The sequence below is a fragment of a genome, unplaced genomic scaffold (genome assembly GCF_019419815.1).
Source record: "Pyrus x bretschneideri cultivar Hongxiangsu unplaced genomic scaffold, Pyrus_bretschneideri_v1 Contig4, whole genome shotgun sequence".
Classification (NCBI taxonomy): domain Eukaryota; kingdom Viridiplantae; phylum Streptophyta; class Magnoliopsida; order Rosales; family Rosaceae; genus Pyrus; species Pyrus x bretschneideri.
Window position 1 is genome coordinate 9,612,915 of NW_025999723.1, and position 13,716 is coordinate 9,626,630.

A 13,716-nucleotide genomic window follows, 5' to 3' on the forward strand; every position below is an offset into this window, starting at 1 on the left:
TCCAATCAAAACTTGTCATGTATCATGTCTTAAATATAACCCTTTATCAATTTTTTTTTTAATATTTATAACTTCTATTATAATTTTTTGTATTAATTGTTATACACCATGAGATTAATTAAAGGCGACAAATCTCACAAGCATGCGCACACTCACAAAAAGGGAAGAAGAGTGGAGAGGCAGACATTGAAATACAAGGTAGAGAAAGGCAGCCATGGTGGATAGAAAGGCAATGATGATCCGGACGACGAAGTTCATGACCAACCATCTTCTCTCCAAAAAGCAATTCCTTATTGATCATGTTTTGCATCCAGGAAGACCAAATGTTTCCAAGGTGGAGTTGAATGAGAAACTGGCAAAGTTATATGTGTAAAGATGTATTAGTTGTTCCAGATGATGACATGTGTACGTAGATTAGGTTGCCTAAGTTGGTTAAGTTTGTTATTGACAGTTAGCTTACTTAGTGACTAAGAAAACCTTGTCTATATATATCTATGCACTGTTGTAAGATTTCATTCATTCAATATATACAAGATACAATTCTCTCTCTCTCTCTCTCTCTCTAAAACTGTTATTCTCTCTCAAATGCTTCTCTCTCTATCAAGAACTTATATGAAGAACAAGTATCTCTCTACAATCTGATATGGTATCCTCGCCGGTGCTAGAGTTCTCTAGTTCCTGAGCTGTTTCTTACTTCCGCATTCATGATCTATATATTTTGGTGTGATTTTTTGCTCACATATCTTTCTCCATCAAACTACGAATTCTCTTTTCTGCTAAGTTAATCTGTAAAGTTTCTGCAAGATTGTGCTCGCCGAGTGTTCGATCAATTGCGTGGCTACAAGTTTATTTTATTTTATTTTTAATTGGTATCAGTTTTTCTTCTCACGAATCTGTTTCTAAGTTGACTTATTCGAGTAATTCTACACAATTCCTTTTCTGAAACCCTAATTCTATGATTCTTTCACAAATTCTTGAATTCTTGCATACATTTCTCTACAAACATGGGGACTGCAGCACGATTACAAATTGTCCAGTCTCCTATTACAAGTCTCATTTTGAATGTCTCTAAATCTGTTACTGTGAAACTTGATGATACAAATTATCTTGTATAGAACTATCAAATTTGTTTACTTCTTGAAAGTCATGAAATTTTTTACTTTGTTGATGGCACTCACACATGTCCTACAAGATTTAAAGATGATTCAGATGTTGAAGGTGTTGAAACTGAGGAGTTTCAGATTTGGAAAAATGTATGATCATGCTCTCATGCGGCTTCTCATTGCTACACTGTCTCCAACAACCATGTCTTGTATCATTGGTTGTCTCAATTCTCATGAAATGTGGACTAATTTGAAGGATAGGTTCTCTACAGTTACAAAAGCCAGTATTTTTCAATTAAAAGCTGAGTTGCAGAATATAAAGAAAGGTTCTGATTCAGTTTCTCAGTATCTTTAAAGGATCAAAGATGTTAGGGATCATCTCTCTGTAGCAGGAGTGATCTTTAAAGATGATGACATTGTTATTTTGGCACTTAAAGGCTTGTCTAATGAGTACAATACTTTTCAAAATTATTAGGTAGACAGATAATGTGATTTCACTAAAGGATTTTAGGTCCCAACTATCGGCAAAAGAAGATATTGTTTACAATAACTATGTGAATGAAACCTTTGTGTTAGCCATGATGGCAAATGATAGGAAAGACAAAGGAAAGGCTCTGATGCTTAGAGAAAGATCCACTCAATCTTAGCCACATAATTACAAAGCTAGTGGATCAAACAACACTAGCAATTACAATGGTGGATCTTCTAACTACAATGGTGGATACAACTCTAATTACAAAGGTAGAGGAAGAGGCAGAAATAACTACAATTTCAAGAATAGAAATAATTCTAGTTTCTCAAATTCAAGTGCAGGAATTCTTGGTCCAGGAAAACCTCATGTATCTACATGTCCTGATCATGGTTATGACATTCCAATTTGTCAAATTTGCACCAAAAGAGGGCATATTGCTACTGACTATTTTAAGAGGCACTCATCTTCCTCTACTCCATCTTCCAAGCCATAGTGTCAAATTTGCTGGAAATTTGGACACATTGCTTTGCAATGTTATCACATAGCTGATGTTTCATATGAAGGAAGAGGCTCCATCTCCTAATCTCTCTTCCATGCATACAACTTTTCAACCATCTACACCTTAGGAGTAATTTTGGGTGGCTGATACAGGAGCAACTTCCCACATGACTTCTAATTTGGCAAATCTTAATCTGGCAACCCTTTTCTCTGGCATAGATACAGTAACCACAACTAGTGGTTCAGGTTTGCACATTTCTCATATTGGTTCCAGTACATTAAGGACACCTAAATATGCAGTTGAATTGAAGAAAATTATGCATGTTCCTCATATATCTCAGCATTTATTATCCATTTATAAACTTTAACAAATGCAAATTTATATGTGATGAGTTATATTATTGGATTCATGACAAGGTCACAGGGAGAATCCTTCTCTAGGGATTATGTATAGCTGGCTTATACCCCATTCCCTTCTACATTCCATAGCATCTCATAAATCAAGCACAGCAACCATCTGCATTCATTGCAACACAGTCATGTTCTCTTGGACGGTAAGTCAAAATAACTTTGTGGCACCATAGGCTAGGACACCCCCTCCAACATTATGACATCTGCAATGCTAAAACAATCCAATATACCTATGCCTATTTTTCATATGTCTTCTGTTTGTAAATCATGTTTAGATGGCAAGTTTACAAAACTCCCTTTTGTTTTTCCTGCAAATAAGACTGTAAAACCCTTGGAGGTGGTATATAGTGATGTTTGGGAGCCTTCATCTACTGTTTCAGTTGAAGGTTACAAATACTATGTTACCCTTGTGGATGAATGTACCAGGTTTACCTGTATTTTCCGATTGATAAATAAAAGTGAAGTGTTCAATATTTTTGTTCATTGGTATCAGTTTCTCAATACTCAGTTTTCTGCAAGTGTAAAAGTATTTCAAAGTGATGGGGGAGGTGAATACTCCAGTTACAAGTTCAAACAATTTTTGCTTGACAAGGGTATGGTTCATAAAAAATCATGCCCTTATACCCCTGAGCAAAATGGTCTTGCAGAAAGAAAGCATAGACATATTTTAGAAACAGTTGTCACACTTTTACAAAATGCTTCCATGCCCTTTAAGTATTGGTTTCATGCCTATGCTGCTTCTATGTCCCTTATAAATAGAATTCCCTGTCAAACCTTGCACATGTCTTTACCATACAAATGTTTGTTCGGTAACCCTCCTCAGATTTCTCATCTTAAAATCTTTGGTTGTGCATGCTATCCACATCTAAAACCCTACAATACTACTAAGTTGCAACCCAAAACAACTCAGTGTGTGTTTATAGGATATGCAGGCCAATATAAAGGGTATTTGTGTCTTAATCCTCATACTGGCAAGATTATGGTCTCCAGACATGTTTTATTTGATGAATTTGATTTTTCATTTTCAAAATTTACACATTCATCCACTACATTTCATAACATTTCATCTTAGCAAAGGGTCTCTGTCAATGCCCCACGTACATTACACCATTAGTCACTTCACAAAACATAGTCATTTTCTCCTCAACCATCTCATTCACCTACCTTATCCCCTACAGCCTCAGAGAGTTCAAATTCCATAACCACTAGAGCCACAAAGTTGTTTAATTCCATTTCTTCTAGTGCCTCAGAGTCTTTGGATTTCTCTACCCTGTTCTACCCTATGAGCTAGCATCTCAACTGTCTACACAGTCTCAAATCCCTGTTGATCCAGATTTTCTTGAAAATCTATCTATTGTCTTTCCTATACCTTTAATTAGTTTGCATCCCATGCAAACTAGGCCCAAAAGTGGGATTTCCAAAAAGAAAGTATTCTCAGCAACTGTTCAATTATCAGAACCAATCCCTGGCCGGAAATGTGCCGACGAGGACGTCGGGCCCCTAACGGGGGGTGGATTGTGACATCCCACATCGCCCAGGGGAGCGATCCTTAAATGTATATTCCAATCCCTACCTAGCACGAGGCCTTTTGGGAGCTCACTGGCTTCGGGTTCTGTGGGAACTCCGAAGTTAAGCGAGAAAGGGGCTAGAGCAATCCCATGATGGGTGACCCACTGGGAAGTTGCTCGTGAGTTCCCAAAAACAAAACTGTGAGGGAATGGTAAGCCCAAAGCGGACAATATCGTGCTACGGTGGTGGAGCGGGCCCGGGAAGTAATCCGCCCCAGGCCGGGATGTGACATCAATCACCTGCAACTGCAATTAAACCTACTTCTTACAAGTCTGCTAGCAAATTTTCTAAGTGGCAAGTAGATTTGCAAGATGAGATAGATGCCCTTCATGCTCAGAAGATTTTAGAGCTTAGTTCTTTTACCCTCTGATAAGAATTTGGTTGGCTGCAAGTGCGTATATAGGATCAAATGAAGCTAGACACAAAGCTAGATTGGTTGCAAAAGGATATAGTCAAGAGGAAATCATTGATTAGAATGAGACTTTCAGTCCTGTAGTTAAACCCACCACTGTGAGGTTGATTTTAGCTTTGGCAACATAATTCAATTGGTCTTTGAGACAATTAGATGTCAAGAATGCATTTTTGCATGGTGAGTTAAATGAAGAAGTGTATATGACACAACCTCCAAGATTTAAGAGTTCAAGTCATCGCTTTTAGTATGTTTCTAAGCTTAATAAGTCACTATATGGTTTGAACCAAACTCTCAGAGCTTGGAATGAGAAGTTTACAAGTTAGTTGCCTGGTTTGGGTTTTAAGTCATCTTTTGCAGATCCATCCTTGTTTGTTAAGCATAATGCTGCTGAAACTGTTGTGTTGTTACTCTATGTGGATCATATCATCCTTACATGCAGTTTTTCTCAGATGATCAATGATGTTATTATGGAATTAACCAAAAAGTTTGAAATGAAGGATTTGGGACAGTTGGATTACTTTCTGGGGTTACAAATCACTTGTCAATCTGGTGGATTGTTTGTATCTCAGTCCAAATATATTAAGGATTTGCTAAACGAAGTTGACTTACAAGATTCAAAGCTTTGTCCTACACCTTGTCTGCCATATCATAGACTTATTAAGGATAATGGTACTCCATATCATAATCTAGAGCAATATAGGAGCATTGTTGGTGCCTTGCAGTATTTGACTTTTACAAGGCCAAACATAGCATTCTCAGTGAATCAATGCTGTCAATTTATGCATAATCCTATGAATTCTGATGTTGTTGCAGTTAAGAGGACTCTTAGGTGTCTCAGTGGAACAATAGACTATGGTCTCAACTTTAAACCTGGAAAGCTGCATCTACAAGTATACAGTGATGCAGATTAGGCAGGTGATCCTAATGATTGAAGATCAACTTCTGGTCATATTGTGTATTTTGGTTATAGTCCCATCTTTTGGGCCTCTAAGAAGCAACACACAGTGTCAAGATCTTCAAATGAGGCAAAATATAGAGCTTTAGCTATTGCAGCTGCAGAATTGGCATGGATTAGGCAATTATTATATGATCTTCATGTCTTTGTGTTCACTGCACCAGTGCTTTAATGTGATAACATTTCAGCCATTGCTTTGTCTTCCAGTCCTGTCTTTCATTCTCGAGTGAAGCACATTGAAATAGATTACCATTTTGTCAGGAAAAGAGTGATCTGAGGAGACTTGACTGTTTGTCATGTGTTTTCCAAAGAACAATTTGCAGATATTCTTACTAAGGGTCTTGATGCACCTTTCTTTCAATGTCATTGTTCCAATATGATGCTTGGTTCATCCAAGTATGAGATTGTGGCGGGATGTAAAGATGTATTAGTTGTTCCAAATGATGACAAGTGTACGTAGATTAGGTTGCCTAAGTTGGTTAATTTTGTTATTGACAGTTAGCTTACTTAGTAACTAAGGAAACCTTGTCTATATATATCTATGTACTGCTGTAAGATTTCATTCATTCAATATATACAAGATACAACTCTCTCTCTCTAAAACTGTTATTGTCTCTCAAATGCTTCTCTCTCTATCAAGAACTCATATGAAGAACAAGTATATCTCTGCAATCTGATAGTATGAAGTGAGGGATCCAAATGCCATCTTTGTTTTCAAGTTCCACACCCATTTTGGAGGGGGGAAATCCAGTGGTTTTTGTTTGATTTATTATGCCGTTGAGAATGCAAAGAAGTATAAGCCCAAGTACAGGTTGATCAAGAAACCCCAGTTCCTGTAATTAAATAAAAAGTCAATATTAAACTAACATGAAAGTTTAAGGTGCTGTTAAGGTTTCTTCCTACTGTTTAATGGCCCAAAATCTCAATAAAAGATCTCCAAAATATATGTCAGCAAAGGTTAGATATAGAGTGGGGACGAAGATAGTAAGGAAAGTTTGGGAAGAAAAAAGAAGGGAGATGAGAAGAGGGAAAAAACAAAAAAATGAACCATTCGATTAATCTCATGGTGTATAATTATTAGGAAATATAATTTTGAGAGTTTTTAATACAAGAAAATGATTAAAAAAAAAGTTATATTTAAGACTCATCACGTGGGGAATTTTGATTGGATTGTAGTGCCACTCAACAACATCCAGTGGCAAGCAAAGCCCGAAGCAATGTTTTTTGCTATTTTATTGTAATAGTGGCAACATAATGATGACTAATACACTTCTATCTTCGCCACTTAGTACTACAATCTAGTGGTATTCCTCTTCCCTTGTAAGTGAGATGTCTTAAGTTCGATTCTCGCCAAAGGCAAGTTTGAACCACATTATTGCTAACTCATTGTGAAGCTAAGCCCACCTCCTCTTCCTTAGTGTAGATAATATCGCTTGTTCAAAAAAAAAAAAAAACACTTCTATCTTCAAAGCCAAGCCTATTCCTTGATTGCCACAACAAATTGAAGCATCGCGCACCGTCATAGAACTCATCGCATCTGGTCACAAAGAACATGTTGAATAATTGATGGATTTGTGGACTTGAACTTGGTCTCTCCAGAAATCCAATTGCACATCCATGTGAACACAAGTCCTAATTTGGCTTTAGGGAAAAATCATATAATCAGTGTATCGCAACGAAGTTCTTCAAATCAGCGGTAGATTGAAGTTTAGTGAAAATAAGAGATATTGGAGAAATGATATTAGTAGTGAACTTGGCGTAAAAGAAGAGCTGAAAAGTGGTGATAGGAACTGGATTTGAGCATACCTTAGATCAACTCACCAATGACTTATTTACCGCCAAATAATATATGGACACATGGACTGCGAAGCTTCGGTTGTACAGATTTCCCCTCGCATACACACAGGAGATATGCAGATGATTAAGTTTGCGTTAGAGCATCTCCAATGGAATATGCAAAATTGTATTATAATGGTTGATGTGGCAAGTTGACTACATAATTGCTTCGTGAAAAAAAATGTGTTACTCCAATGGAATAGGCAAACCATGTAGGCAAAATATTTTTGTTTATTTTTTCTTTTACCTTAGTTATTTACTTATCTTTTATTTTGTCTACTTCCGTTCACATGGAATACTTTATTATAAATAGAGATGTTTTGCCTACACATATAGAAGTATGCAATGTTATCTACTTTGGGAAGGTAGGCAAATTTTTCCCACTCAATTGACTAGTAAATTAGAGCTTGATTTTGCCTATGTTGCTCATAAAAAAGAATTTGGCTACTCATTTGCCTACTCCATTGGAGATACTCTTATATTAGGTAGGGTTGGCCTAGATGAACTTGCCTACTAGAGCTAGCCACCTCTTGCTAGGCTCACATGCTGGACACACCAAGGCTTGAAAGGGAAGACCCAATAGGTCGAGAAAGATAACAAGTCTAAAACCTCCATTCATAATGTTGGATAAATATCAACAATCAATGATAAATTTATATATACTAATAAATAATAAATGTGAATAAATAAGTTGACAGAGTATGAACAAAACAAAATAATATTATATAGACAAAATGAAGATCTAGGCTTACGTACCGCAATGCCCTTGAAATAGAATTTTGTCTCCACTTTGTATTTGTAGTTCAATGGATGTTTACTTCACCAGGATTAATGATCTAAGTCGAGATTCCAGCACTGAAAAACTAGACTTTTGGTGAATATCTTTGTGGTTTTCTCAATAAGAAGGTTTGAGATTGTAGAAGGAGAATTTGCTTTTTTTTTTTTATGTTCTAAATGCCATGCAGATGGATGTATATATAATTGATATATGTCTATTCGCAACAGGTATGAGTATGGGATCTCAGGTGGGTAATTTGCTCTTTGGTGTTCTTTCATCACTTCAAACTTCATATGAAAAGATAGTCTGTAGATATAAACATTAACTAATTAAATAAATTTGAAGTTAATTAACGAATTTAATTATTAGAGTCCGAGCCCTAAGGTCCAAATCCAAGGTTGAGCCCAATTTTATTCTCCATGCTCCATCACTCTAATTACTTTCGAAAAGGAACGAAGCCTTATAAAGTTAAGGAACATTTTGGTAGTAACCAATGCGAGACAATGAAATATCTACTCAAAATTTTGAACCCATTATACAATATGTACACCTCAACGAGCTATCCTCACGCTCAACCCCTACTGGTATAAAACGACATGATGTAAATGTTTCTTTAACAAGAAACTTAAAGCTTGTGATTTCTTATCCATCCGTTATTTAGACAAAAAATTATTTGGCTTATACAACACCTGTATGACAAAATCAAACAGGTCTTATTCCTTTTGTTACAAGGATATCCATTACCCACAACATGTATTTACATTATATAGTGGCATTCATTACCCACAATTGTTTCTCGACCCTTGTTACAACTTTGCAAAAATTCCTTTCAAATTTGTTTAGATATAAGAAAAAAAGGGTGATCAAGGTCGATCTAACTAAATATGGTAGGCCAAAATATAAGGAATAGGAATTTGAAGAAAAGGAACTCGCTTTGCATATGGAGAAATTTGTTGAAGAAGAGATACCTGAGGGTGAAAGACCTTAAGTGGACGTTGAAAGAATAAGTTACAATGACTGACATATTATGAATTGAATGCTGAAACTGAAATAAAAATTACTGAACTGAAACTAAATTTATCAAAATTGAAAATTCTGAAATCGAAAATTACCAAACTTTTTGGTTTTTTATTTTTTATTTTTTGAGCTGAAATGATAGTGGTTTATTTAGATAGAAATAATGTCAAACAGAATCGATGAGGGCCTCTACAGTCAAGTCTGGAGACTCCTCAAAAAAAAAAAAAAAAAATCATAGGTAGAACAAATAGCCAACTTGGCCATACAATGAGCTGCGACGTTAGTGGTACGGCAAACATAGCAAACTTGCGAATCCACAAAGCCCCGCAGACTAATTCGAATGTCTGCCACTAATAAATCCATGTGCAAAGATCCCTAGTTATGGCTTCCAAAAGCTTGAACAACCTGCAAAGAATCACTCTCTACAATAATTCATGGCAAGTTCCGTTGCATAGCCCAATAAACACCCTCACGGACAACAATTAGCTCCACCATGGTAGGATTTGATGCAAGGAATATTTGACGAACAAAACCTCCAGCATAGCTACTAGCTTCGTCGCGAAATACCGCACCTACACCTCCCAGATTCGAATCAGCAAGGAAAGAGCCATCCACATTGATTTTCACCCACCCAGACGGAGGGGGTCATCAGCAAGACAGAGCCTGCAACGGACGAGAAGCAGTCACAGGTTTAAACTTGTCGAACTCAGCAAGATGAAGCTTAGATAGGTAGCTAACCGAAGTTGGGTTTACAACTGTACCATCCTAGAGCAAAGAGTTCCTAGTACGCCAAATAACGTGAATGAGCATTAACAATAAAGCTAACTGATATGTGGATAAATGCTCCACACATGAAGACATCCAATCACACAAAGAAGACTGAGCCGGAGGCCTTGAGCCCAAATTTTTGTTGTAACTTATTATTTCAGTGTTACTTTTTTGTTGTAACTTATTATTTCATTCTGAGTTGTATGTTTGTAACCTATTATTTTGGTTTTTTGTTGTAACTTTTTAATTTCGCTAGTTGCCTTGTATTTCAAGTTTCTGTTGGGATATATGGCTCAAATACGATGATGAAAAAATTATTTTTATTTTTATTTATTTTTTGAACCAACAATATTATTTTATATTAAAAGGTGGGGGAGTAGGTTAAGTCTTATAATGGGTTAGTAATAATATGGTTCAAATTTTCCTTTGACGACAATTGAACCTAAGACCTATCACTTACAAGTGAAGAGGAATACTGTTTGGTGTCCTATTTGGGCTTGGAATCGACTTCTTGGTTAGATTTCTTGATTGGTGGAGATATTTTGTTAATTACCTATTTGATTAGGATTTGGATTTACTTCCAATTATGATTAGGAATCTCATTGTAACTTAAGTCATATGCACTATAAATAGGACCATAGGGTTTAGTTTATTTTATGTGCCAACACCATTAATTTAGAGAGTTTTCTCTAAATGGGTTTTGGGTGGGGATCACCGAATAGCCCATGAGTGTGGCAAATTCATGGTTCATCTGTTTGGCAATTTGGTGAGAGTCAATTTGTGAGTTTGTTTGTGAGTTAGAGAGTAATTTTGGGAGAATATTCTCTGTTTGTTTCTTATTTTTATAAGGGGGACAACTAGTGTCAAGCCATAGTTATCCACCCCTTCCAGGGGCCGGGATCTTCTCTGTTTGTTTTGGGTTCTCTATAGTGGGATTTGAGTTGTGAGAGTTAAACACTCTTTTGTAATATTTGTTTGTTTAGTGAAATTCCTCACCATGCTTCGCCCGTGGACGTAGGCTTTTATGCTGAACCATATAAATCTCTTGTGTTATTTTGAGATTGTTTTGTTAGCTTCCGACTACGATGTTGATATTTTGTACTTCGTTAGAATTCGTTTTTGTTTGCACATAAAAGAACAACAGTTTCAACTTGAACTTAACTTATGTATTATTTCTTTTAAATTTTGATGTTATTTAAAAATTCGTAACTCAAATTCAAACCTTCAAACTCACATAAATTTAACACCAAAATTTGGCACTCACTTAAACATGGGCTAAATTCGAGAGAGCTAAAAAATTAGGCTTGACAAACAAAGCCTAATCCAACTTTTCAGTTTATCAAACCAAACCACAACCAATCCAATTTTTCGGTTTACCAAAAATTTCAATAGTTCGATTTGATTTTCAAGTTAATTAAATTTTTAGTCCGGTTATACTGTTGGAACTAAATTCGCACACATCTAGGGACAGAGGCGGAACCTAGTCGGAATTGCCTACATATCTCCGAGAAGGAGAATCAAAACACTAGTGTAGTTTTAAGAAGAATTGTGTGATGCATGCCATCCTGAACCATTCTTGACGAATAGCCTATGACGGGACATTAAGGAGATGAATTGTGACATGCCACATCGCCCAGGGGAGTGATCCTTAAATGTATATTCCCATCCCTACCTAGCACGAGGCTTTTTGGGAGCTCACTGGCTTCAGGTTCCGTAGGAACTCCGAAGTTAAGCGAGAAGGGGGCTAGAGCAATCCCATGATGGGTGACCCACTGGGAAGTTGCTCGTGAGTTCCCAAAAACAAAACCGTGAGGGAATGGTAAGCCCAAAGCGGACAATATCGTGCTACGGTGGTGGAGCGGGCCCGGGAAGTTATCCGCCCCGGGCCGGGATGTGACAAATTGGTATCAGAGCCTAACCCTGGTCGCGTGTGTGCCGACGAGGACGTCGGGCCCCTAAGAGGGGTGGATTGTGACATCCCACATCGCCCAGGGGAGTGATCCTTAAATGTATATTCCCATCCCTACCTAGCACGAGGCCTTTTGGGAGCTCATTGGCTTCGGGTTCTATAGGAACTCCGAAGTTAAGCGAGAAGGGGGCTAGAGCAATCCCATGATGGGTAACCCACTGGGAAGTTGCTCGTGAGTTCCCAATAACAAAACCGTGAGGGAATGGTAAGCCCAAAGCGGACAATATCGTGCTACGGTGGTGGAGCGGGCCTGGGAAGTGATCCGCCCCGGGCCGGGATGTGACAGATGAGTTCTCCATAAACATGTCTATGCATAGACGCTGGCGTGTATACGAGATAAGCCTCTGTTAGGCGTAAAGAGAATATATATATGATAAACTTGTAGAGAAAAGAAGTGTCTATCGAAGGTCCTCTGAAAAATACCCAGGTTAGAGTATTTATAGAGACATTGAGAGTTCTTGTAGGGAAAAGTAATCATAATTAAATTGGGAGACTATCTAGGGGGAATCTAGGATAAGATATCAAATCCTCCTAAGATTATGTTGCCTAATTCCCGAGATATCCTAATTTGACTTGAATTAAGATTTCCTTACTTGGGAGACAAATAATATCTTCAATGGGCGCCTAGCTTGTTGGACTAAGGCTGTCAAATTACTCTTCATAGGCTATGGGGATTCTGGTTTTTCTTGCCATCCAAGATGCCACGTGTTATAGTCCCAGAAAATCACGATCCGACAGTTACCAAGCCGAAAACAACCTTGTAAATTACCATAAAGCTACTATAAATATGGTTGTGAGGGACAAAACTGATTTGGATTGAAGATCGGTAGTAGAATGTATCTTCTCTTATATGATAATCTTGGAAACCACCTTGTCTTCAGAGGACAATATAAAATTAATAAAAAAAAGCGTATTATATTATAAATTAAATTGTAGAATACAACAACATAGAAATTGAAAGCAATTAAAATTCTATGACTTGGATCTTGAACGAGGCTTGCATATTGCAATGCCTTTGGACATAAAATTTCTCCTACACGTGTGGTATTAGTTCTTCATGCGTCTATTTGCCAATATTAAGCAATCTTATTGAAAATCTTAGTCCTTGCACTTTAAATTCTAGCGAATTATGTGATTCTAGTCTTTCAGAGCATCTCTAACAAGCTTCCTGAATGAGCTTCTAGTTAAAATTTAGAGAGGATTTGGAAAAATTCATCTTCAATCACACTCCCTATCCACCTCTTAAAATAGAGATTTTACTAGAGCTAAATCTAGAAAATAAAAATGAGTTCCTAAGACTCCTACTATTAACTAATGGAAAAATTCATCTCCAATCATACTCCATATACGATGCCTTCTTCCCTTCACGTGATGGACTTACATAGGAAAATTGTTGCCCCTTCATATATTAAATATTAAATTATAACACAAAAGTTAAAATATTAATTCCGAATAAAAATTTAAATTGTGGGTTCTTAAGGCCAAGGGCCCTTGTCAAGATCATTTAATACATGCTATAAGCCCAATGAAAAGTCCATAGTTAAGTCCATTCACAAGGCACCAATACTATCTACTCAGCCTCAAAAGTCCATCCCTATGACATGGTTAAAGTTCGTGATTTTTTTTTTTGTCTTTGTGAATTAGTTTTAACGATTTTCCACTTTATCAATGTAGTTTCAATTTTTAAAATTTTCCCTTTAAACTTGTAGTGTGCTCTGTGCTGTGCAAGTGCGAGTGCACCTCAGCTTTCGTGCGACGGAACTTATGGCAGCAGTTAGGGCAACAATTTGCAAGGGAATTGAGTTTCCACAATGCGATTTTGGAAACTGATGGGAAGGGTGTGGCAGACAGATTGAACTCACAGGGAGAATTTTTTGAGGCTGATGGAAACTTGCTGCTTGAGATTAAGGAAATGTCTACATGGTTTC

The 13,716-nt window shown here is 37.0% G+C and overlaps 1 protein-coding gene across 1 annotated transcript; it reads left to right on the forward strand.

Annotated features, from left to right (window-relative positions):
• The first annotated feature begins 214 nt into the window (after positions 1-214).
• LOC125468799 (uncharacterized mitochondrial protein AtMg00810-like) lies at positions 215-5,376 on the forward strand. Its single transcript, XM_048565257.1, has 2 exons — positions 215-360; positions 4,905-5,376. The coding sequence occupies exons 1-2, from the start codon at positions 215-217 to the stop codon at positions 5,374-5,376; spliced, it is 618 nt and encodes a 205-aa protein (XP_048421214.1).
• The last annotated feature ends 8,340 nt before the right edge of the window (positions 5,377-13,716 follow it).

What these genes read in the sequence shown, in the direction of transcription:
- LOC125468799 (XM_048565257.1), top strand. Translation starts at nt 215, where the DNA reads ATGGTGGATAGAAAGGCAATGATGATCCGGACGACGAAGTTCATGACC. An exon ending in TTGAATGAGAAACTGGCAAA is followed by an intron (nt 361 to 4,904) that starts GTTATATGTGTA and finishes CCTTACATGCAG; the next exon opens with TTTTTCTCAGATGATCAATG.